Source organism: Eschrichtius robustus, chromosome 7 (genome assembly GCF_028021215.1).
Source record: "Eschrichtius robustus isolate mEscRob2 chromosome 7, mEscRob2.pri, whole genome shotgun sequence".
Taxonomy (NCBI): Eukaryota; Metazoa; Chordata; class Mammalia; order Artiodactyla; family Eschrichtiidae; genus Eschrichtius; species Eschrichtius robustus.
In genome coordinates this window covers 120386836-120414804 of record NC_090830.1, presented here as the reverse complement: position 1 = coordinate 120414804, position 27969 = coordinate 120386836, and the positions used below count along the sequence as shown (strand labels likewise).

The following is a 27969-nucleotide window of genomic DNA, read 5'->3' as shown; positions in this document are numbered from 1 at the left end:
TAACCAGGCTGGAAACCAGGTGGGAACCCAGAAACAAGCAAAACACTGGAGAAGATTTTGTCCTGAGAGTGCTTTCCTAACTAGAAGATGCAGCTGAAAGGCTAAGGCATGTTTCCGCCAAGAGTCAAAATCTAGAGCCTGCCAAGGGTGGGGAGTCTAGTAATCAATATCAACTGGGACCCTACAGGGCTGCACCCTAGTACAAGGGGTAAACCGGAATTAAAACAACCCTCCAATTAGTCTGCAGCTTGCCTCTGAATCATTTGGGGGGGACCAGAAAAATCACAAACCTTAGAACACAGATGGAATAAAGTGGTCACCCTAGGTACCTGAGAGAAGCAAACAAAAATCCTTCTGGAGAAAGATAACATTATCATAGGCCTCAAATGATTTAGTAAGAGAACCTTGTAAATATTCATTACCAAAATTATATAAACTTAGTACAGAGTAATTTTTTTTAATGTAAAAATTCCCTCTACTGTTTGTATTAATTTGGGGTCATTTAGAAAAAGAAACAAGAATATATAAATATGGAACACATCAGGGTATGTGCAATCCAACTTTCTGTTCTTTGGCTATGCACTTTCAAAACACATTCTGCACTCTGAGACATCTTTTAGTCCCTCAATAATAAGATGAACAAACTTTAAAATACATTGGCCATGTTTTAAAAACTAAACAGCAATGATTTTATTTTTCAGTGTGGTCTATTTTAGCAAAGAAGGGACCACGCCCTATACAAGAGCATGCAACATTCTGAAATAAGCAAAAACAGAAAATGCACCCATTCTGCAATTTAAGCAGAGTTATAGAACATATACATATTACTCAATATTCTATCTTCTTTACAATTTAATTGAGATCATTTCCTAAAATTTAGTTATTTTCTTTGCCTGGAAATGGAAATAAAAAATGATTTTAAAATACTGTCTTTTAGAAGTTTTACCACTTTGACAATGTTGAATTTTAATTTTTTATTATCAAAATGGATTTTAATGTCCAAGTAGCTATAAATGATGAACAGTATCTTCTTTCTCCTCTCATACCTATAGTATCTGGGAGGTCTAGCAATTCATTGTGCTGCAAGTCAAGGTTGGTTATCTGTGTGCAGTTTCCAATCTCCTTTGGAAGGTGTTCAAGTTGATTGTGAGCTACATCCAGCGTAATGAGGTTACATAATTCACCTGTAAATTGACCAACATAAAAATTTAATAAGAATTTTTAAAGAATATATTAAATAATGAAAGAAAAAACATTTTCTATATCATAACTATACTTTTTCTGAAAAAGTAAAAGTCAAACACAAAATCTGAAGCTGTTATTTGAACATGACATTTTACAAATATTGAATTATGAAGCTAATATAAGGTTATATGTCAATTATACCTAAAGAAAAAAGGAAAATGACATCTGATAATGTTAAAATGTGGTTGTAAATCATTACCAACCAATATTATATATTTTTTTAACTTAAGTAACCAATTTAAACACATTTACATTTGTATATTCCATACTTCAAAAAGAGCTTACTAATTTTTTAAACCAAATTCAACACAATAATATCAGATACATTTTGAGTTTGAGGGTCACCTTTACCTCAAAATATGTATGCTTTCAAATAAGCATATGTTCTGATGTTATATAAATATGTAAATTGAGATTTATAAATCAAAACTGCTTCTCAATTTAATAGTACTCCAAAAGGATAGAAAATAAGGTATTTTTCTCCTCATTCTGGTTGAAAGGACTGTATTTGGCAATTCAGATTATTCTTAGTGTTTTTCTGTCTTCATAAACTTATTTATAAAAGTTATATTGGCTCTCTCATGATTTCCCTTTTTTTTTTTTGGCAGAGGTTGGAAATACTGAAAAAGTAAGATAAGCAAATGAAGTGCATAAAACTGAAAAATGGGTGTAGGGCATATTATTAAGCCACATATTACAAACATAAGCAACAAAAGAGAAAGTAAATTGGATTTCATCAAAATTTAAAACTTATGTGTATCAAAGGACACTATCAAGAGAATGAAAAGACAACCCACAGAATAGGAGGAAATATTTACAAATCACATATCTGCTAAGGGATTAATATCCAGAATGTATAAAGAACTCCCATAATTCAACAACAAAAAAACAAACCACCCAATTTAAAAGTGGACAAAGAACTGGAACAGACATTTCTCCAACGATATGCAAATGGCCAATAAACACATGAAAAGATGCTCAACATCACTAATCATTAAAAAATGCAAATCAATACGATGAGATACCACTTCATACCCATGAAGATGGCTATAATCAAAAACAAACAAAAAAAAAACAAAACAAACAAACAAACAAAACAAATGTTGGCAAGGATGTGGAGAAATTGGAATCCTTGTGCTTTACCTCCAGGAGGCCCACCCCAGGTTCTCAGGGTGAAGATAAAAGTCCCCTCCTATTTTCACCTAGGCATATCATATTCAAAATAATATACAGATAATCAAAGACAAAGAGAAATTTCTGAAAGAACATAGAGGGGGGGAAAAAAAAAACCCTTACCTATACAGGAATAAGGATAAGAACACATTGGGCTTCTCTTCAGTAACCATGCAAGCAAGAAGAGAACGGAATGAAATATTTCAAGTGTTGAGAGAAAAAAAAAAATCACCAACCTAAAAGTCTATATCCAATGAAATTATCCTTCAAAGCAAAGGAGAAATAAAGACTTTCTCAGACAAACAGATATTGAGGGAATTTGCTGCCAGTAGACCTGTCTTGCAAGAAATATTAAAATAAGTTCTTCAGAAAGAAAGAAAATGGTATAGGTCAGAAACTTAATCTACATAAAGAAAGGAAGAACTTTAGAGAAGTAATAAATAAAGACAAAATAAAATCTTTTATTTTCTTATTCTTAATTGATATAACAGATAACAATTTGTTCAAAGTATTAACAGCAACAATATAGCAGGTGATTATAGATTAAGGATAAATGAAATGAATGACAGCAGTCTTACAAGGGACAGGAGGGAGGAATTGGGAATATTCTGTTATAAGGCACCCACACTACCCCTGAATGGTACAGTGTTATTTGAAGGTGGACTTATGTTAGCTGTAAATCCATACTGCAAACTCCAGGGCAATCACACACATACATACATACATACAAACAAACAAAAAAAATTAAAACAAGTATAAATGATATGTTAAGGAGAGAAAATGAAATAATACAAAATGCTCAATTAAACTGAGATAATGCAGAAAAATGGTGAAAGACAAAAAAAAAAAAAAAGAACAAGTTCAACTAATAGAAAACAGTTCCAAATACAGTTGATATTACAAAGCAACTATACTCCAATAAAAATTAATTTTAAAAATCCAACTAAATCCATAAATACTTTAAATGTGAATGTGAATGCACAAAATAAAAGACAAGAGACTAACAGAGTGGATTAAAAAACGAGACCCAACTAAATAGTATTGTCTTCGAAAAACCTACTTTACAGACACAGGTGGATTAAAAATAAAGGGATGGAGAAAGAAATACAATGCTAATGTTAATCAAAAGAAAGCTGAAGTAGCTACATAGATTTCAGACAAAGTCAACTTCAAAGCAAGGAAAATTATCAGAGATATAGAAAGCATTACATAATGATAAACAGAACAATTCTCCAAGACATAATAATCCTTAAAGTGTAAGCAGCTGCTCATCTCCTCCATATCTAGTATAGTGCTTAGTACATAGAACAATGTTCAACTGAAAGAATAAATGATGATAACTGGGGAAAATAAAACTTGGATTCTAATACTCTTCAGGCCAGAAGTAATAAATGTTTTTTGTATTCACCGCAACTTTTCTAATAATACTTGAAGATGTTTCAGTTCCCATGAAAGTAACTCCCACTACTTTAAAGGAATATGCACAAATTCAAAAGTGTATAGAGTCCCAGCAAGTAAATAAAGCAAGTTGGGAGGAGACCGTGGCTAACTTCAGCCTATTCAGAACAGATATGATTCAACTCAGGTCAATTATTGCTACACTACAGGACTTCTCAACCTCAATACTGAAATATTTTGGACCAGATAATTCTTTGCTGTAGGAGGCTGTCCTGTGCATAAGCAGCATCCCTGGCCTTTACCCATAAGATGCTAATAGCACCTCCCCACCAAGTCATGACAATCAAAACTATCTCTAGACATTGACAAATGTCCTTTTTTGTAACACTGCCAAAACTGCCCCTGGTTGAGAATCACTGCAATGTTGGGACGAGAAAGCTCAATATTGTCCAATTCTCATGCTTGTCAAAAGAAGCTGGAAATTCATATTTTCATATAAAATCTTCTAATGTTCAAATACTAACAACTAATTTTTAGGTTGAAACAGAACAAAACACTGTGTTATCGAACATATCTGTGGGCTTTTTTCAGGGTTCAGGATGCCAGTTTGGCACCTCTGAACACAGAAGCAGATGAATTACCAATATCTTAGGACAGGAACTTACATATGACTATCTAATATTAAACTAAAAATTAAGTGTTTTTAAAAAGCAGAGAATATAATTATCTAGACTCAAATTAAGTTAAATCCTAAATCCTTTTTGATTTATATAAGTCACCATATAATAACTGAATTATTTTGAGTATATATTCTCTCCAGAAAATTATCCTCCAGTAATACAACACTCTGCAAAGTCAGGAAATCATGTTAACACTGATACATTAAGAAGAGTGTCATCTAATAACACTAATACTTCTTTCTCACAATCTAGTAATTACGAAAAGTTATGAAAATGCTTAAAACTCAGGAAATGTGATTTAATTTTTTAACAGCATCAGCATACAAAAGGAACATGATTTTTAAATTTTATTTTAGTCCATGAAATACAATAAACTCACAAGTAAATTATACATATTATTGAGTTAAATTTGAAACTTATTTTAGATTTTCCCCAAAATCCACATATACATTTTAAAGGACCCATGCAAAACATTTTCTCTTAGGAACTTTGAATTTTCTTCAGTCCAATGAAAAAGAGCTAAAAAACTTCAGGGAAGTTTATAATTAATAAAAGATAGTTTCCAGGAAAATCTAAAATATTTTCGAAACTAATCCAAAATGTCCTATTAAATGCAACTGACAAAACATTTTTAGTGTGGGGAGAAAAAAAAGGAGTTTAAGATGTCTCTTACTTAGAACAAGCACTCGTAACTGCCCAAGCTTTTCTTGTTCATATTCAAATAATCAGAAACATTTGAAAATTCTGAATATATTATAAATTCTGCACTAGACAATACGGTGCCAGGATAAGAGCTTGTGTTACAAATCACAAAAGACAGAATATTAAATATTAAGGAGTTCATAAACTACTTTCACACTATTTACTATTTCTATACTCTGTCCAGTTAGTTAGTACTTTAAACATTTATTTTACTATATGATCCAAATATTATTAACAAAATATAAGTTCATCTCAGATGGTTCTAAAGGACAATAATCAAGGTCTTAACAGTGACTTGTCTCTGGCTGGGTTTAAGAGTGGTTTTTATTTTCTACTTTATATATTTGTATTTTGTGATTTTTCCTTGTTTTTGTACATTTTTTAATCCAAAGAGAAAAAAAAAGGGAGATTCAAGAGGTAAATACTAGCAGTCTCTCCTACACTGTATATGGAAGAGCATTTTTTGACCCATAAATAGAAGTTTCCTGTCTGTGGAGCAGATGTATCTTTTAGTGAAAATGAACACATCATGTTATCATATTGATGACACGAGCCATTAATACGATGCATCTTATGACTCATATTCCATACTTGGTAAGCAATCTTTTAAGTTTGACTTCCTACATAGATTTGCCTACAGAGAGAACACAGACTTCATTCATTGATCCATTCTACAAATACTTATTAAGCACCTACCATGTACTAGGCACTATTCTAGGGACTGAAGATACAATAGGGAAAAAAGAGATAAAATTCCTGCCTTCATGGAACTTATATTTTAATATGGAAAAAACAAACAAATAATATATAACCAAGGTGAGGACATATAAAAGCTATAAAGGAAAATAAAGCAGGATAAAAGAATGTGATGGGGGGAAGGGGAGATTAGAGGTATTAATAGTAAGTAGAAGGGGAAAGTAACCCCAATGGAGTAGCATTTGAGTGTACACCTGAATAATGGGAGAAGAAAGAAACAATGGAAATATCTGGGGGAAGCTGAGTGAACAGCAAACACAAAGACTCTGAGGCAAGAGAGTAGTTCAAAACACAACAGAAAGCCAATGTGGCTGGAATAATGAGTAAGGAAGAAAGTGATAGGAGATGAAGTAGCTCGGAGTCAGGGTCTTGTGGGCTAAGGTAAGGACTTCAGCTTTGACTAAGGAGGTAGTGGTGAGGGTAGTAAGAGTAGTTTTTTTTGTTTGTTTTTAGAGCAGTTTCAGGTTTACAGAAAAACTGCACATAAAGTACAGAGTTCCCACACACCCCACCTCCCCCCAGTTTCCACTATTATTAACATCCTGCATTAGGTGGTGCATTTGTTACAGTTGATGAACCAACATTTATACATTATTATTATTAACTAGAAGTCCATGTTTTACATCGCCACCCACTCTTTGTGTTGTCCAGTTCTATAGGTTTTGATAAGTGCATAATATCATGTATCCATCATCACAGTATCATACAGAAGTTTCACTGCTCTAAAAATCCCCTGTGCTTCACTACTCATTGATCCATCTCTCTCCTGGGGCCCTTGGCAACCATCAAGCTTTTACTTTTGCCTTTTCCAGAATGTTGTATAGTTGGAATCATATAATATGTAGCTTTTCCAGATTGACTTCTTTCATTTAGCAATATGCATTTAAGGTCCCTCCATGTCTTTTTGTAGCTTGATAGTTCATTTCTTTTTTACCACTGAACAAATATTCCATTGTATGGGTGTACTAGTTTACTATTCACTCATTTACTGAAGGACATCTTGGTTACTTCCAATTTTTAACAATTATGAATAGAACAGCTGAAAACATTTTGTGCACAGTGTTTTGCATAGACATAAGTTTTCAACTCATTTGAGTAAATAGGAGCATGATTGATAGATTGTATGGTGAGACAATGTTTAGCTTTGTAAGAAACTGCCACTGTCTTCCAAAGTGTCTGTACCACTTTGCATTCCCACAGTAATGAATGAGAGTTTGCACCAGCATTTGGTATTGTCCAACCAAAAACAATAGAATGAATAAATAAAATCATGGTATATTCACACTATGAAATATTATGCAGTAATGAGAAGGAATATTCTCTAACTACATACACCAATATGATGAATAATGTGAAGTGGAAGGAGTCAAACACAAAAGCATACATATACAATAATTTCACTTATAAAAAACAAGAAAAACTAGTGTATGTTGGTGGAAGTCAAGATACTGTGTTACCCTTGATGGGAATAGTGATTGAAAGAAGAGTTTCTTGGGTGGTCTTAATGCTCTGTTTTTTAAATTTGATAAAAATAATACTGGATTGGAACCCACAGAATAAATTAGTCCAGACTGACATAACTGAGTAAATAAATAAATGGGAGAGAAAGGACAGCTCCTCCTTACAGAAGGATTTCAAATAATAAATGCAAAAGGAACAAGGGAAATTTTTAAAAATCATCATTAGAATATAGTAATAATTGTTTTGGGGAAGATTCACCAAGGAACCCTCAGTATTTGTTTTGCAACTTTTCCTTTACTCTAAAATTTGTTCAAAATGGAAAGCTTAAAAAAGATAAAGTTTAAAGTAAAAACAATGGCAATATATTATTACGGGATTTATAATATATGAATAACGTAATATATATGACTAATGTATATTGTCATATATTGTATGACAATAATGGCACAAAGAACAGGAGAAAAAGAAGTGTTCTGTTGTAAGGTTCTTAGGACATATGTAAAGTGGTATAATATTATATAAACGTAGACTGTATTAAGTTATGATATATACTGTAAATATTAGAGTAGACACTTAAAAAAGGTATCAGATGTATAACTAATATGCAGCAGTTGAGATGAGTGGAATCTATAAAAAAATAATCCAAAAGAAGGCATGAAATGAGGGGTAAAAGGAAACAAATGGCACAAATAGAAAATAGCCAGCCAGCTGATAAATTTAAACCAATCATATTGATAACTATATTAAATGTAAATGGTCTAAACCCTTCAATTGAGGCAAAAACTGTCAGGATAAAACAAAAGACCTAACCATATGATGTCTACAAGAAACAATTTTAAATACATATAAAGACACAAAAAGTAAAAAGATGGAAAAAGATATGGCTATATCAATATCAAATAAAATCAGAATTTAGAAAAAGAGATACTACCAGAAATATTACCATAAAGACAGATGCTTCATGATATAAACTGCCTCATCAGAAAAAAAAAATCCTAAGTATATATACAACTAATAACAAACTTTCAAAATATAAGAAGCAAAAAATAATAGCACTAAGGGGAGAAAGACAAGTCTACTACTATAGTTGGGTATTTCAACACTCATTTCTTCCTAACTGAAGAAAAAAGTAGACAGAAAATCGATAAGGGTATACAAGAAATTAATAACATCATCAACCAATCTGACCTTGCTCCAAAAATAACAGCAAAATGTACCTTCTTTTCAACTGCATATAGAACATTTACCAAGACAAACTATATTTTATAAATCAGTAACAAAAAATAGGGAATTCCCTGGCAGTCCCAGTGGTTAGGACTCCACACTTTCATTGCTGAGGGTGCAGGTTCAATCCCTGGTCAGGGAACTAGGATCCCACAAGCCGCATGGTGTAGCCGAAAAGTAAAAAAAGGAAAAAGCAAATATGGAAGCATCTCTGAAATACTTGGAAATTGAACAGTGTACTGTTAAATAATCCATGGACTAGAAAATAACAAGAGATATTTGGAAAATACTTTGAACTAAATAATAATGAAAATACAACATATCAAAATTTATGTGCTGCTGCTAATATAGTACTTGGAGGGAGGTTTATAGCTATCAATGTCCTTACATAATGCAAAGAAGAAAGATACAAAATCAATCTAACAACTTAAGACAGAAGACAAAGGACATATTAAACCTAAAGTAATAAGGAACTAGATAGTTAAGAGCAGAAAACAAAAAAAAAGGAAGATAATTTAAAAAATAATAAAACCAAAAGCAGTTTTTTTGAAAAGACCAATAAAGCCAATATCAGGAATGAATGAAAGAGGAATGTGATAATATATATATTACAAACTTTAGAAGAAGAATAAAGAACCATTATGAACTTTATGCCAAAAAATTCAACAGATCAAATAAAATAGACAAATGCTTTGACAGATTCAAACAATCAAAGTTCAACCGAGAAGAAACAGAAAACCCAAATAACTTCCTATTAATTAAATTAGTCATTTAAAACCTTCCTATCAAGAAAACCCCAGTCCCAGATTACAAGACTGATAAATTCTTCTAAACATTTGAAGACACAATATTAATTCTTCACAAACTCTTCCAGAACATAAAACAGGAACACTTTCCAACTCATTCCACAATATGAAGCCAGCATTGCCCTGATAGCAAACCATTACAAAAAAAAGAGAGAAGAAAAAAAAGAAATTACAGATCAATATCCATGATGAATATAAATGCAAAAAATCTTTAAATTTTAGTAAATTAAGCCTAGCAACATACAAAAAGGCCCTATTAAAACGTATCTATTAAAAGGCACTCAAATACAGGTAAATAAATAATTTAGGTTTATTTCATAAGTTGTGGCCTTCCCTATATTATCATTTGACTCACATCAAGGACGTTTACATTTTTAAAATAACTCTTGTTCCTGAACTTATAGGGTTACTTTTCAAACGTTCAGAGCTTAGCTCTATAAAAATCACATCAAATCTTACTAAAATACATTTGTAAAACTACATAATTAACAAGGGCTGGAAATACTTATTACACAAGCTTGAATAGATCTAGGGACTTAGGTCAGAATATACACTATTATATTTGCATAAATTTGTCTTAAAGCCTTAATTCTCCCTTTCATCGCAAAGAAAACTTTAGTAGTTCTTCTGAGCAAGTGCTTCTGTAACTAAGCAACATGGACAACAGTGTCTATATTCTTTGAATGGATAGCATGCTATCATTAGAGTACAATGATTGCCCTCCTCCCTACACCTTAGCAGTGTGGGAAGTCAAATGTATTCTCTGGTTCTATCAGATCCTTCTAAGATGGTTGAAGTGCTGTTTTTTTCTCTGTTCTCTTACCTCCTCCTTTAGCAATAAGAGTAACTTTTCCAGGTTTCTGCTGTTTAGTGAAACACCTGACAATTTGATAACAATCAACTAAGTTAACAGTTCATTTCTAGGTCTCTAAGGTTTCTTACTGATTTCCAGTGAAAAGAAGTTATTTATTAACAACTATGAACTCCCTTTCCTGATTTCTTTTTCCTGCCAAACTAAGTTACTCATTAGCACTTGTACAGAACACTCAAATGAGATCATTAAATAATGTTACCTGGACCATGAAAGCAATTGCAGCACCTCTGGCAGTCCTAGGAGAACTTCAAGAATTTTAGGAACTAAGCGTTACAATTTGGGTTAATATTAAAAATTGGGTAATAGTATTTGGCGTCACTAAATTCACTTCAAGCCACATTTACTGAAAACCCACCATTTATTACCTGCAAAAATTCATAGAAAATTACATAATAGGGAATTAAATAAGATCTCTAAGGTCCTTCAACTTTAAAAAAAAATTGCTGATTCTGTTCTTAGTATTTTTATGTATATTGATTATACATACATACTCATTATATATTATATATTACTTGCCATAAAATATAACTGCAGTACTATAGTATATACAATAGAAAATTGATTGTTTTCAATAAATGTTAATGAGTCATATGGGTTAAAAAAATTGCTGTTTCTAATTTCTCATATATCTGAATGCTGTGAGTTTTTTTTTAATGAGTAAAAATGATCTGGGTTCTCAAAAAGCATACATAACATAGCAGATCATTCTCCTAAGACAAATTTACACAAAATTGTATACAATATAAATGATGTAGCATTTTATTGAACATACACTATAGGACAAATAGATTTTTTTAAGATTCCCTCTAACTTAGCTGTTTTTATAAAGAATAATAAATAGGAGGAAACTTTAAAGAGAAGCAGTCTTAAACTAGCCTTTAATTCAATGAAGGAAAAGTTGTAGGAATATTAGTAAGAGACAAAGATGGAGTTTATTTCTGGTTTCAAAGAGTAATCATTTTCTTTCTAGAAGAATAAAATCATTTAAAACTTCACTGTTCAGAGTTTCCTGAAGTAAAGTGATTAATTATTCAAACTGACAACCTGATGACCCTCACTCTAATCTATTCAGGCCCACCCAAAAAAATTTACAAAAGCACATCTCTAACATGAAACTCAACGGAACCGGGCCAGTTGTGTGGGGGGGGGGGCGGGGAGAGGGGAGTGCAGGGAAGGATGGGGTAAGTGAGTGGTTATTTACTGTTTTCCCTCTGAAAACATGATTTCTTGAGTGCCTTGGTGTTCAGTGAAGAGTCTCTTTCAAGATTAAAAATGGTGAAAGGAGGTATGGGCAGGAAGAATGAAACACTAATCTAAAAAAGCAATGACTAAGGTTTCCATCTATCTATTTAACACAAAAAGATAGGACACTTACTTTATTTGTCCATGACTTATCGTACAAAAGGAAAAAAGTAAATCAATATTACCAAGTGAAGAGTTTTCTTGGCTGCTCTCTAATATATTATGTCTGGCGCTTTGTATTTCTTTCAGTGTCCTTTTACTGCTTTCTGCCAGTATTCACCCACGTGAATATGCATCATTAGTTATCAAATCACATGGCATTAATAAAGATGCTATTAATGCTTAAACAGGTATTCAGATTTTAATATAATTTCCCTATAAAGGCAACAGCACAGCTGCTAAATTCCAAATATGTTACTTAAACTAAATACTAGGCTATGTTTCACAAACTTCTAATTTCTCACATTCCTCAAATATACTGCTGAACACAAACTGGATGGCATGATTGAAAGTGGTATACTCATAAAAACAATAGAGAAGAATAAGCACTTAATATGCATAATATAAATCTAATATATTTATCTATAATAATGTGGATCTAATACATATAAATGAAAGTTTAACATGATAATTAGCATATATTTTGAATTGTAAATTCTCTTGTTATGAGTTTCAGCAGTAAGTCAAATTGCATTAAAGATGTATAACTTTTAAAAATGTCAAATTCCATTTTATTTGATCTTGGTGCATGAGTCTTATTTTGTAAGCATTCTCAAAGGAGCTCACGATTTGGGGGGTTTTTTTGTAATTAAAAAAGCAGTAAAGCAAGATCTGCATCACAGAAAATAACTATTTCTGTCTTTCCTTTATAACAAAAGATAGCTTTCAAGAATTAAAAACAAATCAATAATAATCAGGAAACTATAAATAAAAAACAATGAGATACCACTTCACACTCATGGAATGGCTGTTTAATAAAAAAAGACAGATAATCACAAGAATGTTGATGATATAGAGGAATTGGAACCCTCATACACTGCTAATGGGAATGTAAAATGGTGTAGCCACTTAAGAAAATAGTCCAGTAGTTCCTCAAAAGATTAAACATAGAGTTACCATATGACTCAGTAAATCTACTTCTAGGTATACACTGAAGAGAAATGAAAACAAATGTCTACACAAAAACTTGTACACAAATGTTCATAGCAATTTTATTCATAATAGCCAGAAAGTGAAAACAACCCAAATGTTCAACAACTGATGAGTGGATAAATAAAATGTGGTATAATCATACAGTGGAATATCATTCAGCAATAAAAAGGAATGATGTACTGATAGATGCTATGACCTGGATGAATTTTGAAAATATTATGCTAAGTGAAAAAAGCTAGCCTCCAAAGACTATATATTTTATGATTCCATTTATATGAAATGTCCAGAATAGGTAAGTTTATAGAAAAAGAAAGTAGATTAGTGTTTGCCTAGGGCTAAGGAGTTGGGAGAAAACATGGGTGGGGTGGGGTGACTGCCAAACAGAATAGAGTTTCTTTCTGGGGTGATGAAAATCTCCCATAAGTGTTTGTGATAGTGAACAACTCTGTGAACATGCTAAAAACCACTGAATTGTATACTTCGAATGCATTAATCGTATGGTATGTGAATTATATCTCAATTAAGCTGTTAACACTGTCCCCTCTCAAAAAAAATAAATCTACTGCAATAGCTTTCAACTCCAGCTACACTTGGAATAACCCAACTTACTCGTTAAAAGTACAGATCCCCTGGACCTGCCAGACCAGTAAATCATAATCTATGGGATGAGACCCACTCCTCTAGACTAGTGGGAGCAGTACAGTGAGACCTAGATTCAAACTCTGACTCTGCCATCTTCTTAGCTGTATGATCTTTAGTAAATTATCTAATCTCACTAAATTTTCAGTTCCTTTTTCAGTACAATGAGGTGAGAAGTACCTATTTCATTGGATTACTGTAAGAATTTAATGAGATATTAGATGTAAAGTTACATGTACAAAATAGTGTATGTTATATGACATATTGTGCTCAAACAACAGCTACTCTTATTATTACAATTATGTTATTTTAACTAGATCTTTATTTTCTTTTTCCCTATAAGGAAACAGATAATGCAGACTTCTAAAATGTTTGTCCCAAATCCATGCATATAAGTTAAACCTTATAAATTTTAACTCCTTATAAGAAATATTGTTTTATTTTTTAAAGCAGTTTACTTTCTATCTGATGCCCTGCTCGGAATAAAATAAATGACATTTATGAAGTTACTATTTTTATAGAAATACAGAAATTACAAGAACACAAAACTTCAGTGTCACTAATGGTGGGAGGGTGCTCATTAAAAAACAAATTCAATGGTTATTTTATAAATTACAAATTTAGGAATAAAGTTCCAAAGATTAGGCAGCCACAAAAATCAACCATTTAATTAAATAAAATTTGCCAATTTTTAAAAATAAATTCACTTTTTAGTAAAAATGTTGTAACCATCTGCTCAAGAACAAAGTGAAGTAAATTTAAAGTCCTATGAAATAATTTCCTGCTTAAGAAATGCATGTTCTTAATTCCCAGGTAATTTGATAACATCTTCTACAGAAGGAAAAAAAAAAAAAATCCTTAAAGAAAGACTTTCATATGAATGAAAGCCAACGTTTTAGAATGGAGTGTAACACATGCACAAAACAGCAGTAAGTACAAAGACCGGAAATAACATTTTATATTTCTACATAAAAATTCAGCATTTCTTTCCCCAACAGCTTATAATTCTATTCTACAATGAGTCATACAAACAGGTCAAATTTTGACTGAATCTGGTACAAAAATCAAATGTCATTCAACAACCACATTGTTATCTGAAGACATGGAAAGGAACATATCCATTCGAATTCCTAGGCATATTTTAGTATCTCATAAGTGTGTCACACTTTATAAATACAAGTACATTGCTTGAGAAAATCGACTGTGGATTTTCTAAGTACATTTAATTAAACCAAAATTAAATTAAGTGTCTGGTTAGAGCTAAATATAGTAGAACACCATACCTAAAATTTAAACTGTATCTTTCTCAACGCTAAATAAAATTTTTAAAACACCCAGAGAATATTATATCTCTACAAAGCTGCACAGCCTAAAAACAAAGTTTCCTTCATCACCCACTATAAGACCAATGCTCAAACAATATATTTAACCTGTTTTATTCAGAATAAATTTGTCTTTCACACAAAAAAGGGAAACTTCCCTTTAAAAGCTGTATAATCAATTTTTATGTCAATTTTTCGAACTCTCATAAAAAGGGCCCACAAAGATAATACTTTTATCAATTTCTCAAAATTGGTAAGTCAACAGTTTACTACATTCCAAAAGTTGCTGAAATTTTTTTTTAAATTAAAAATATCAAAACAACTAACTTTTTACTGACTTGTTTACACATGTGTATTTCCTATTTTTTATTCTACTATCTATTCTTTTAGAAACAGTTCCCTTTTTTCAGTACAATTTAGCTTTACGTATAAAAACAAGAATGAAATCTACCAAAATACTAACAGTGTTGGCATTAACTATCGCTGACTTTTCTTCTTTTCTGTATCCTTAGATTGTTTTTAATGAACATGTAAGTACTTTCAAAATGAAATTTTTTCTTCAACTTTCTTACAACCCTGCTTCTTCACAAGGCTCTGATATGCCAATCTTTTGTGGTAAATTAGGTAGAAAAATAATATGAATTTAAACACACATTTTTCAGGTAAAAAAGAAAATGTCAGAGAACGGGAAAATGCAGTCTTAAAGCATCTTATATAATCATATCTTGTAACTACTTTAAAAACAGGGGGTAACAATTAAAATATTAGGCAAAAATTTTTTTTCTGCTTCAAATTTACTTTTTTCCAATGAAAATGAAAGCAGATTAGATTTGTGTGAAAAAGGCCCAATTACATCTACATTCTAACTAATTATCTAGGTCTATAAAATAATCTCAAGCCGTGTACTATTAATATCGCTAAAACTGATTAAAGTAAACCATAAAGAAGACAGAACTTAGAAACCAGCTGTTTTTTAGGCAAGTATCAGATATTTTCTGATATGGAAAAGCACTGGACAAAATTATTGAGCATAACAAATACTACAAACAATAATAGTAACCCAAGGCCTCTTACCAATTTCAGCAGGTAGTTGTTTGATTTTGTTCTCTCGAATGCTAAGCATGCTGAGTTTTGACAGGTTTTTGATGTCTTTTTCCACAGTAGTTATTCGATTAAAGCGAAGGTAAAGAGTGGTAAGAGAATCCAGCCTATACACCACTGAAGGAATTTCTCTCAGTTTATTATGCCGTAAATCAAGCATCCGCAGCTTCTTCAAGTTATCAAGAGAGTCAGGCAAACTGGTAAGTGAATTTTCACTTAGAGCAAGTGTCATGAGATTTACTAGACAGCCCACTTCTGCTGGGAGGGACTGTAATTTGTTGCTATATAAATAAAGTTCTGTTAATTGAGTCAACTCTTTGATTGATGATGGCAATATGTGTATAGACCTCTTGGATAAGTCCAAACGCATTGAGTTCTCTTCCCGGCATTTGTTGAGCTCTTTAATCACCTCTGCATTGCTAGATTTCTTTCTAGTCCCAGGTGCTGGATTTGGCCGTTTGATCGTATTATCAACTGAAAATGCCACCCCTGGTTGGGCAGCACTGGAGTCCTTCTTTCCATCTTTGGCATCTTTCCCTTTGGTCTTAGGTTCTTTTTCTTTGCTCTCTTTCCCAAAACCTCCAGAGGCTTTTGCCTCCTTTTCTCTTTCCTTGGCTGATGGTGCTTTGGGATCTTTCTCTTTAGAGTCTTTTTCTTTTCCTAAACTACTACTCATGGTGACTCAAGCTTGGGCAAAAACTACATGAACTCCTTTTATTTGCCAACAACAGAAACTGGAATTCAAAGATGAAGAGACAAAAATCCTACACAATCAAAAAAGGTGTTGGCTTGAAGAAGTAATCGCCATCTGTTACATGTTGGATCTAAAAGCACTATGCCCATTTCTGATAACTCATTCCAACTGGTAAAATGGTGCTGGTTAATCAATGATTCATTAGAATTCCTGAAATATAATACAGAGAGAGTATTATATTACTTTAGGTTATAAATTTATATTAAGTAAATGGGCTCTGAAAAACAATCTTACTGACAATTTTGCTATTTTCCTATGATTTGATACAGTAAATATTTATTGAACACCTTCTACTTTGCAAGATCCACTGAAAAATTATGAAAATTAACAAGGCGGGCTCTATCTTTAAGGAATTTACAATCTAACAAGAGAGGTAAGATAGGTATACAAGTCACCAAAGTGCAAATGTTTTTAAGAGCTGAAAAGTGGGAGAAATCACAACAGCAGCTAATGTCTGAGTGCTTTCTATGTACAAGCACTATTGTATGGAATTTACAAACATTATAACAGTTCTATGAGATAAATTCTTATCTCTATTTTACACACAGGGACAACTGAGGCACAGAAATATTTTTAGTAACTAGCTTTGTGATCCTGGAAAAGTAGCAGAGCTAAGATTCCAATGTAGGTGGTACATTGCCTATATTCCTAATCACTACGGTAAAACTGCTCTATCTGCAGCTAATTACCAGATTCTAGGAACTGCAAAGGTAGCTTTTTTAGTTGATAGTGAGAAGGATTAAGGGTTCTTAGAAGTAGAAAAGGTTCACTGGTAACATGACTGACCAAAATGATCCACAAAGATTGAAAAGATGAGGTGAGATGGAAGTGAGACAGCACTAGCCTAATAAGATCTATTCTTGGTATAAGACTATAATGACGATTATCACATTTAATAATTATTTACTTAAAAAAACACATCAATAGGCCATATATACGAAATATATTCCTTAGTCTTACCTTAAATGCAGATGTGAAAGCTTTACAATATTGAATCTTGAATTACAATAAACAAGACTTCTGATTCCATACAAGATGGAATAAGCCCACTCTACCTTGTTCCTCACATTAATTACAACTTAAAACCCTGACAAAATGCATGAAGCAACTAGCAGAATATTCTGAAAGGTAGAGAAAAGAAGGCAGACTGGTTAGGAACCTTGGATTGCAGATGACCTGGCTGGTGGTGAGCACTCTAGGAGTTTTTTTGTTTTGCTTTGTTTTTATTTCCTATATATGCTGGCCTGGGCAGTAGAGAAGCCCATAACCCAAAAACACCAATAAGCATGGACTAAAACAAGGTCCAAGAAAAGTCTGCTGTCTCTAGTCAAAGGACTAGGAAGAGAATAGCACTGCAGGATGGAACCCTCTTGACTATACCCTCCTTATTCCACTTGAACACCACATAAGAAGTCATGTCCCACCCCTCCCAACTGACACTAAGGCCACAAAGACTGCAGAGTAAAACTCTGCCAACCACCCAGTTCTGCACTAACTTGAAGAGAAGCAGTACACATCCCCCATGGCATCAGCACTGCAGCCATGGAAACTATGGAGGAGAGCCCTGTTGACCATCCCACCCCGTACTTAGTAAATGTCAGCCAAGAAGTGGTAGCCCTTTTCCTCCCCACTGGTGCAAAAGCTGTACTATGAGGAAGAATCCTGTGGATCATCCCCTGCCGTGCACTAAGCAAATGTTAGCAAAGAGGCAGCACACCACTCCTTATGGAGAGGAGGGAGCTGGAGAAAGGGATTCTTTCAATCTGTGTATTCCCAAGCACACTCCCTAGAAGCTCAGCATGAAACCAACCAGAATCAAAACAACAAATGCTTTGAGAACTGAACTGTAGTGTGGAATATCACCTATTTTTCAGATTGGCCTTGGGGTGGCATACAAACAGGGCAGACCAGAATACCCCTAAAAAGACTTTGAAAACTATATTGGAACCAAAAACCACAAAAATGGGTTAGGGCATGTATTCTGAAACAAAACAGGTTGACTGCTAAATAGAAGACTTAAAAAGAAATCAAAATTTTATAAGTCTCAAAATGTCCAGGATGTAATCCAAAATTACTCATCATACCAAGAACTAGGAAAATATCAACTTGAACAGGAAAAGACAATCAACAGACACCAACAATGAGATGACAGATGTTGGAATTATCTGACAAGGATTCTAAAACAGCTCTCAAAAAAACAAAACCAAAAAAAAAATGCTCCAACAACTACATATACTCTGAAAACATACAAATAACTATAAAGTCTCAACAAAGAAATAAAAGGTAAATCGAGAATCAAATGAAAATTTTAGAGCCAAATAATATAATAAATAAAATTTTAAAACTCACTGGAGGGGCTCAATAGGATAATGGAGATTATTGAAACTTCAGTGAATTTGAAGAAAGATCAGTAGAAATGATCCAATCTGAACAGCAGAAAGAAAATAGATTTTAAAAACTCAAAAGATCCTCAGTGAGCTGTGGGACAGAAACAAAACGTCTAATATTTGTTTCTTCAGAATCCCAGAAAGAGAGAAGAATGGATATAGGGCTGAAAAATTATTTAAAGAGACAATGGCTGAAACTTCTGAAATTGGAGGTGGGGGTGGACTTATAGAGACAAAAAGCTGAGCAAATCCCAAACAGGAAAAACCCAAAGAAATTCATTCCCAGAATATGATAATCAAATTTCTGAAAACTAAGGCAGCCAGAAAACAACATAAACCTATAGGGGAACAATGATTTGAATGACAATGGATTTCTCATGAGAAATCAAACAGGCCTTAAGGAAGTGATATTTTTCAAGTGTTGAAAAAAAAATAAGTCAACCAAGACTTCTTCATTCAGCATAAGCATTCTTCAGGAATGAAGGAAATATAATGACATTTTGAGATGAAGGAAAACAAAGAGAATCTGATGCCAGCAGATCTGCTCTAAAAGAATTGTCAAAGGAAAGCCTTCAGACAAGAAAGGAAACAGAATGAAAATTAGAACATCGGGAATGAAGAAAGATCTATGGAAAGAGTAATAATATGGATTAATATAACTGGCAATTCTTTTCCTCTTCAGTTTTGTAAATTAAGTTTGACTGCTGAAAGCAAAGAATATATCTCTGAGGTGGTTGTCAATGTATATAGAGGTACTGAGACAAGTATATGACAAGGGAATGAGAGTGAAAGGACCTGAGTGATGCTAAGATTACTACACTGTATTTGAAGTGCTAAAATGTTGACACTAGTAGACTATGATAACTTAAGAATGTATGTTGTATTTCCTAGAACAATCACAAGAAAAAATATAGAAAGAAGTATACTCAAAAACACTACAGATAAATTAAAATGAAATCTTTGTTCAAGTAACCCAGAGTAAGACAGGAAAAGAGAAAAAAGAGAAAAAAGAAAAACAGAGGGCACAAAAGAAAATTATGAACTGGCACATTTAAATCCAAACGTAGCAATAATTACATTAAACATAAACATTCTCAACACACCAATTAGAAGACAGAATTTGTCAGAATGAGTTTTTAAGAACATGACCCAACTATATACCATCTACAAGAAACTCAATTCAAATTTAATAACAAAGGGGGAGGGTTAAAAGTATAGAAAAAGGTATACCATGCAAACGCTCATCAAGGGAAGTTTGGGTGGATGTATTAATAGCAAAATAAAATTCAGAGCAAAGAAAACTACCTGGGACAAAGAGGGAAATTAGATTACATAAAGAAAATGGTCATTTCTCCAATAAGGTAAAACATTTCCTAAGTGTGTATGCACCAAAGAACAGAGCTTCAAAAGACATAGTAAAAATTGATAGAACTAAGAAAAATCCACAAATCCACAACTACGGATTTCAATAACCCTTCTCAGCAATGGACAAACTACAGTACAGAAAGTTAGCAAGGATATAAGATAACAAATACCATAAACCAAATGGATTTAATTGACATTTGCAGAATACTCCATTTGATAAAGTAGAATACATACTCTTTTCAAGGCATATGCAACATTCACCAAGATAGACTATATCTTAGATCATAAAAAATCTTAAATTTAAAAGAACTGAAATCATACAAAGTATGTTCTCTTACTATAATGGAATTAAACTAGAAATCACTAATAGGAAGATAACAAAAATCTCCAAACACCTGAAAATTAAACAACATACTTCTAAATAATCTGTGGGTCAAAGAAAGTAACAAGGAAAATTAAACTATATATTGAGCTGAATAAAAATAAAACTATACCAGAATTTATGAGAGGTAGCTTAAGTGGTGCTTAAAGGGAAGTACATATTACTGAATGATTATATTAGATTACATTAGAAAAGAAGAAAAACTGCAGACCAATAATCTAAGTTCCCACATCAAGAAACTTGAAAAGGAAGGGCAAAAAGAACACGAAGCAAGCAGAAGGAAAATACAATATAGAACAGAAATCCATTAAATTGAAAACTGAAAAGCAATAAAGAAAAATCAATAAAACCAAAAGCTGATTCTTTAAAAAGATCAACAGAATTGATAAACATCTGGCAACTTTGACAAAGAAAAAAAAAAGAGAGAACACAAATTACCAATATCAGGAATGAAACAGAGAATATAGTTAAATACTCCACAGACATTAAAAGAATAATAAGAGAACAAATCCTTGATAACCACAAATTACCAAAACTCACCCAAGATTAAACAGATCGGGACTTCCCTGGTGGTGCAGTGGTTGTGGGTCCGCCTGCCAATGCAGGGAACACGGGTTCGAGCCCTGGTCTGGGAAGATCCCACGTGCCGCAGAGCAACTAAGCCTGTGCGCCACAAATACTGAGCCTGCGCTCTAGAGCCCATGTGCCACAACTACTGAGCCCACGCACCTAGAGATCGTGCTCCGCAACAAGAGAAGCCACCGCAATGAGTAGCCCCCGCTCGCTGCAACTGGAGAAAGCCCACACACAGCAACAAAGACCCAACACAGTCAAAAATAAATTAAATAAATAAATTTATGTTTAAAAAAAAGAAGATTAAACAGATCATCTAAATAGTCCTATCTATAATTGCTAAAGAAATTGAATTAATAGTTTAAAACTTTCCAAAAAGGAAATTGCTAGGCACAAATGATTTCACTGGAGAATTCTAACAAAGGTTTAAAAAAGAAATAACACCAATTCTACACGGTCTCTTCCAGGAAGTACTCATTTTATGAAGCCAGCATTATCCTGATACCAAAACCAGATAAAGACAATACAACAATAAGGAAAAAAAAAAAAAGCAAGCAAGCAAGCTACAGGCCAACAGCCCTCAGAAACAGAGATGCAAAAATCTTCAATGACATATAAACAAATCAATACAGCTTTTACTACTCCTGTTGAACACAGTACTTAAAATACTAACCAGTGCAATAAGGCAAGAAAAAGAAACAGGATACAGATTACAAAGGAAGAAATAAAACTGTCCCTGTTTGGAGATGAAATGATTATCTATGTAGAACACTGTAGGGATTCTCAAAAAAACTCATAGAACTAATAAGAGAGTTTAGCGTGGTCAAAGGAAACAAGGTCAACACACAAAAATCAATCATATTTCTCTTTGTTAGAAACAAACAAGTGGAAACCAAAATTAATACCATTTGCAATCACTCCAAAAAATTAAATACTTAGGTATATATATAATATGGAATATGTGTGCTTAAAACTATAAAACACTGATGAAAGAAATAAAAAATGACCTTCATTTAAGTTTCCTCCATTTCTTTTTGGGTCTGGATAGCTTTTTACTGCTACACAATATTCCATTGTCTGGATGTCCCATAATTTTTTTATCTATTCACCTACTGAAGATCATCTTGGTTGCTTCCAAGTTTTGGGAATTATTAATAAAGCTGTTATAAACATTGTTGTGCAGGTTTTTGTTCAGACATAAACTTTCAACTCATTTGGGTAAATACCAAGGAGAGTGATTGCTGGGTTGTATCATAAGGGTATGTTTAGTCTTGTAAGAAACTACCAAACTGCCTTCCAAAGTAGCTATACCATTTTGCATTCCCACCAGCATTGTTGCTCCACATCTTCACCAGCATTTTGCAACGTCCAGTTGATTTTTGACAAACATGCAAAAGCAACTCAGTGGAGGAGAACAGCCTCTCAACAAATGCTGTTGGAATAACTGGACCTCTATAAGCAAGAAAAACACCTTTGACCTAAATCTCATACCTTATAAAAAAGTTAACTCAAAATGGATCAAAGATCTAAATGTGACAAAAAAAAACTATAGAACTTTTAGAAGAAAACATAGGAGAAACTCTTTATAACCTATGGTTAGGCAAGGAATTAATTAGATAAGACAGCAAAAGCACAAACATTAAAGGGAAAAAATTGATAAACTGGACTTAATCAAAATTAAAAACTTTTGCACTGTGTATGACTCAGTTAAGAGAACGAAAAGACAGGCTACAGCCTGGGAGAAAATGTACCAAGAATACATAAAGGACACCTTTAATCAGTAAGAAAACAATCAATCCAATTAGAAAAAGGGCAAAAGACTTGTAGAGACACTCCACCAAAGATAAAAATAACAAATAAGCACATGTAAAGATGTTGGACATCATTAGCCATTAGAAAAATGCAAATATAACTACACACCTATTAGAAGAGCTAAGTTTAAAAATACAGATGTTACCAAGTGCTGATGAAAATGTGGAGAAACTGATAAGAATGTAAAACGGTAGAGCCACTATGGAAAACAATTTGGCAGTTTCTCATAGTTAAACATACACTTGTAGCACACAACCCAACAATTGCACCCCTAGATATTTGTCCTAGGGAAATAAAAACTTATGTTCACACAAAAATTTGTATACAAATGTTCACAGCAGCTTTATTTGTAATACCTCCAAACTGAAAACAACCCAAACGTCTTTTACTGGGTGAACTGATAAACTGTGGTACATCCATACAATGGAATACTATTCAACAATAAAAAGGAACGAACTATCCTTGCACACAAAATCTTGGGTGAATCTCAAGGGCATGAGGGGTTAGTGACAAAGTATCAAAAGGTTACATACTACCTGATTCTGTTCAATATTCTTAAGTGACAAAAGTACAGTGATGGGAACAAATCAGTGGTTATCATGGCTTAGGACTAGGGTGAGAGTGTGACTATAAAGGAGTAGCATGTGGGAGCTTCTTTGAAGTGATGAAATAGTTCTGTACTTTGTGGTGGTGGTTACTAGTGGTTATAAGAATCTACACGTGATCAAATTTCATAGGACTATGAACCCCCACCCCTCAAAAAAAGACTGCATGGAAAAACTGGTGAAATCTCAAACAAGAGCTGTAGTTTCATTAACAGCATCGTGCCAACGTCAACTTCCTGGTTTTGATAATTGTACTACAGTTATGTAAGATGTTATCATTGGTGAAAAGTAAGTAAAGGGTACAGGAGAACTTCTCTGTACTAATAATTTTATAAATTCTATGAGTCTAAAATTATTTCAAAAGAAAAATGTAAAAAATAAAATACAATGGACGATACAAATCTACCATATGTAGATTACAAAGAAGTATACTGGCTTTTCTTAAATAAGTGAAAGTTTAAAAAGCACATTTGAAAAAAGCATATTTTGAAAATCAAAATTTTTTAAAATAAGTGAATAAACAATTCAAATTGGCTGGGAAAAGATTCTCTCAATCTTGTTCAGTATAAGATAAAAAAATATACCCATTCATAGATATCACTTGATTTGGGAAGGTACATATTTCAACTGACTGGACTATAAGCAAAAAGAAAAAATTTAAGTGGGAGTGCAGTGAGGGAAACTTTAGGACAAAGAGCTCTTGATGAAACACAAAGATATAAAACTAGCAAAAGTACCACAGACCACAAGTTGCAAGCAGTTGTATCTGAAGAAGCAGGGTGTTTCTGTTTTTGTTTTTTTTAGGTCAATTCCATATTTTATTCGTATTTGTATTTAAGAAGACTACAATGATGCCTGGCATATGACAAATATTTTTTGAGTGAACAAATCAAAGAATTCATCTCTTTTATATACTGCACAAAATTATAAAACTAACAATCTGATTATTGTTAGTGACTATTTTGCAACACATTTTATACTAAGTGATTGTTCATATCAAGTTCTTGTGATCTTTTATTCAATCATGCTACATGTAGGAAAAGCAGAGGTCAGAAAAGCTTTATATATAAATTTTTATGAGTATCATTAATAGTAAAACCATAAAGAGTCAATAATAGAACAAAAATGAAAATAATCTGTCAGATCCCTCAAAATTTGGAGTATTGTGCCATTAGGAAAATTTTTGAAGATAATTCAGTAGTGGTAATGACTATCATGTTGGGGTTAGGTTAAAAAAGAAAAAAATGCAGAATATATTATGATAAGTAGTCAAGGAGGAATTACTGCAAAATGTTTTATGTATATGGAAAAGCATTAGAAAAGAAAATTGGAAAGGAAAATAATGGACTGTTTTATTGTGGAGGTAATGGGACTATATGTAATTTAAAAAAATTTTTTATTGGAGTATAGTTGATTTACAGTGTCGTATTGTTTTATTTTTATTAATCCTAGCTTAATAGTACTTATACCAAAAAAAATTTAAGCATATTCAAGGACATTGGCTAAAGAAAAACAAAAAAAACAAAAAACTGTAGCGTGATAGACAATCTCATAGTCTGAGTTTCACAGAAAATAAGGCCCAAGGGAAAACTTAGGTGCTAGAAGCTGTTTCTCCATGCCTTCAACCTGAGCTGGCCTTTTGAACTTTCATTAGCCTATAGAATGTGACAAAAACAATTTTGTACCAATTTAGACTGCAAGAGGCCTTGCACGCTTCTGCTCTCTCTCTCCAGACCCTTGCCTCTCTATGTGAACAGACCAGGGCTAGCCTGGTGTAGCAGGGTGGTGTTTAAAGTCACGGATTTTGTAAAAACCTGCTGAGCCCACAGAAGCCGCTTCAGGCAATTAGGCACATACGGACAGTAGATGAAACTACACAGGTGACTCTACAAAGCCCTCAATTTAGTAATTTTTATCTAAGCTTCATGCTACCCATATACTTAATAAGCCTATTTCCACTATTTATAACTCTTGTCATATCCTACGATTATCATGACAATGACCTCTAAATTATATGAAAGTATTTTACTCGTTTCTTATATGTCTTTATACTCTTCCCTCTCCCCAACTGGCATGTAAGTTCAATGAGAGCAGAACTTTTTCAATGCTGAAAGAATCTGCTCTTAAGTACTGGTTGAAACAAAAAACTACAGAAGACAGAGCAAGAGATAACCTCAGATAATGTGTTTCTTGGTTAAAAAATTCTATTTTTCCCCGAGGTCCCCTGAAAGAAGTCTTACTCCTTAAGACTTCCATAAGATAAAGAGTCCTTGTCTGTCTTCTTCACAGAAACACTGTTAGCATCTGTATCAGTATCTGGAATATAGTAGATGCTGAATAAATATGAGCTAAATGACTAAGTCAAATGGAGAGAGTATCCCTGATAGTATGGATAAATTCAGAACTTATTTATAGTTTACAAACTAAGACTATATAACCTATATTAAAAGAATGAAATCAGATATTTAAACTTAATTTCAAGGAGAAAAGTGTTTTAAGAAATCATTGCACAGAAGATGACTTTACTATCCTTTTAATGCCAACATAAACATTTCCTTGTCACCTAACTAGGTACTGACAGATGATTCTAGATAGCCAAGTCTTTGATTCCTTATTCAACACAGAGTCAATGAGTGGCAGAGGCAGGAATGAACCAAAGCTTTACTTTCTAGGAATCTTTCTGCTACCGCATTCTACTATACCATACATACATATCTAATGGATAAGTTATTTCCACTTATATCCAGCTACTTGAGTAAATTATTATAAATTCTTTCCTATATAAATACATATGAATTTAACTTATTAAAATCATTTACAAGAATCACACTTATTTGTATCTTCCCACAAAGTTAGGTACCATGTTAAGTGTTATATTAACTGAATTGAGGAAACAGAGTTTTTGTTCCCTGGGAGCTCACAACTTAAGAAAAGTTATGCTGATTTGGACACAATGTCAATGCTGTATGTTATTAGCTAGATCATATTTTAGGCTATAGCAGCCTTTTTTTTTCATGTAGGCTCAGAACCAGAAAATCACAAATTTTATTTGTTTTGAACCAACTTATTACTAAGGGCTCCTGCCCCAAATAATTCTAGTTCTAAACATGAGTATATTCCTTTTCCTCTTCACATAAAAGCAGACAATATTTTTCAGAGTTTATATTTTGACATATTAATAAAAAACTTTCAGCATTTCCACACTGGTAAGTCTAACAGTCAGTTCCTCATCCTTGTCTTACTCAAAACTATCGACAGCATTTAACAAGACTGCTCATCCTTCTCTCCTTGAAACACTCTACAATTGGCTTCCAGGATACCACTCTCCCTTGTTATCTCACTGGCACTCCTCAGTATCCTGTGCTGGTTCCTTCTCATCTTCCCAATCTCCAAACATTAGAAAATCCCAGGACTCACATCTCTTCTCTGTCTGTACTCACTTTCTAGTAGGGACTAGATGATTTCACCCAGTCCCATTATTTTAATGCTACCTACACGCTCTCAATGCTCAAATACCATCTCCAACCTGGATGTTTTTTCCTTAACTCCAGAGATCTGTATATCCAGTTGCCTATTTGGCATCTCTACTTGGATATGTAACAACCATCTCAAATTAAGATGACTTAAATTGAACTCCTGAATGTGTCCCATCTCCTCAGTCTTCTTCTCCATCTCAGTAAATGGCAAGAGCATCCTTTCAAATGCTCAGGCCAAAAACCGTGGCGGCTTCCTTGACTTTTCTTTCACTCAATCTGACATCCAATCCATCAGAAAACACCATTGCTCTATCTACCAAGAATCCAACCACTTCTTACTACCTCTGCATTTAAAAGCCCTCATCACCTCTTGCCTGGATTGTAGCCTTCTGGCCTCCTAGGTTCCATCTTTACCCCCTTAACAGACTGTTCTCTGAGCAATCACTGTGATCCATTTAACTGTTAAGCCTGATTATGTCACTCTTTTACTTTAAAAAATCTGATGGTTTCCCAGGCTCTTACTCTGACCTTCAAGAGCCTTTCATGCTCTAGTCCTTTCTCTCTCTATATAGTCCTTTCTCCCAAATATCCACATTGCTTGCTCCCTACTTAAATATCTCATTCTTGACTACAACATATAAAATAGAAATATCTCTTTCCTATTCTTCTTCCTCTGCTTTATTTTTCTTTGCAGCACTCACTACCTGGCAAAAAATATACTTAATGATTGATTTTGTTTATTGTCTCCCTCTCCCCCAAGAATGTGAGCTCTCTGAAAGCAAGGACTTCTGATTGTTTGGTTTACAGCTGTATATTCAGAGCCTAGAACCTGGCCAATAC

The 27969-nt window shown here is 33.2% G+C and overlaps 1 protein-coding gene across 4 annotated transcripts in view; it reads right to left on the bottom strand.

Moving 5' to 3' along the window:
* Nucleotides 1–27969, bottom strand: part of SHOC2 (SHOC2 leucine rich repeat scaffold protein) — a 102076-nt gene that overhangs the window by 28499 nt on the left and 45608 nt on the right. For 3 of the 4 annotated variants that reach the window (XM_068548535.1, XM_068548534.1, XM_068548536.1), the window contains exons 2-3: nt 15749–16679; nt 1047–1184 (exon numbers count right to left, since the gene is read on the bottom strand). In XM_068548535.1, coding sequence (XP_068404636.1) covers nt 1047–1184; nt 15749–16451 — 841 coding nt within the window. In that variant the 5' untranslated portion in view covers nt 16452–16679. The remainder of the gene's footprint in view (nt 1–1046; nt 1185–15748; nt 16680–27969) is intronic. The other variant, XM_068548537.1, reaches the window with a different exon arrangement.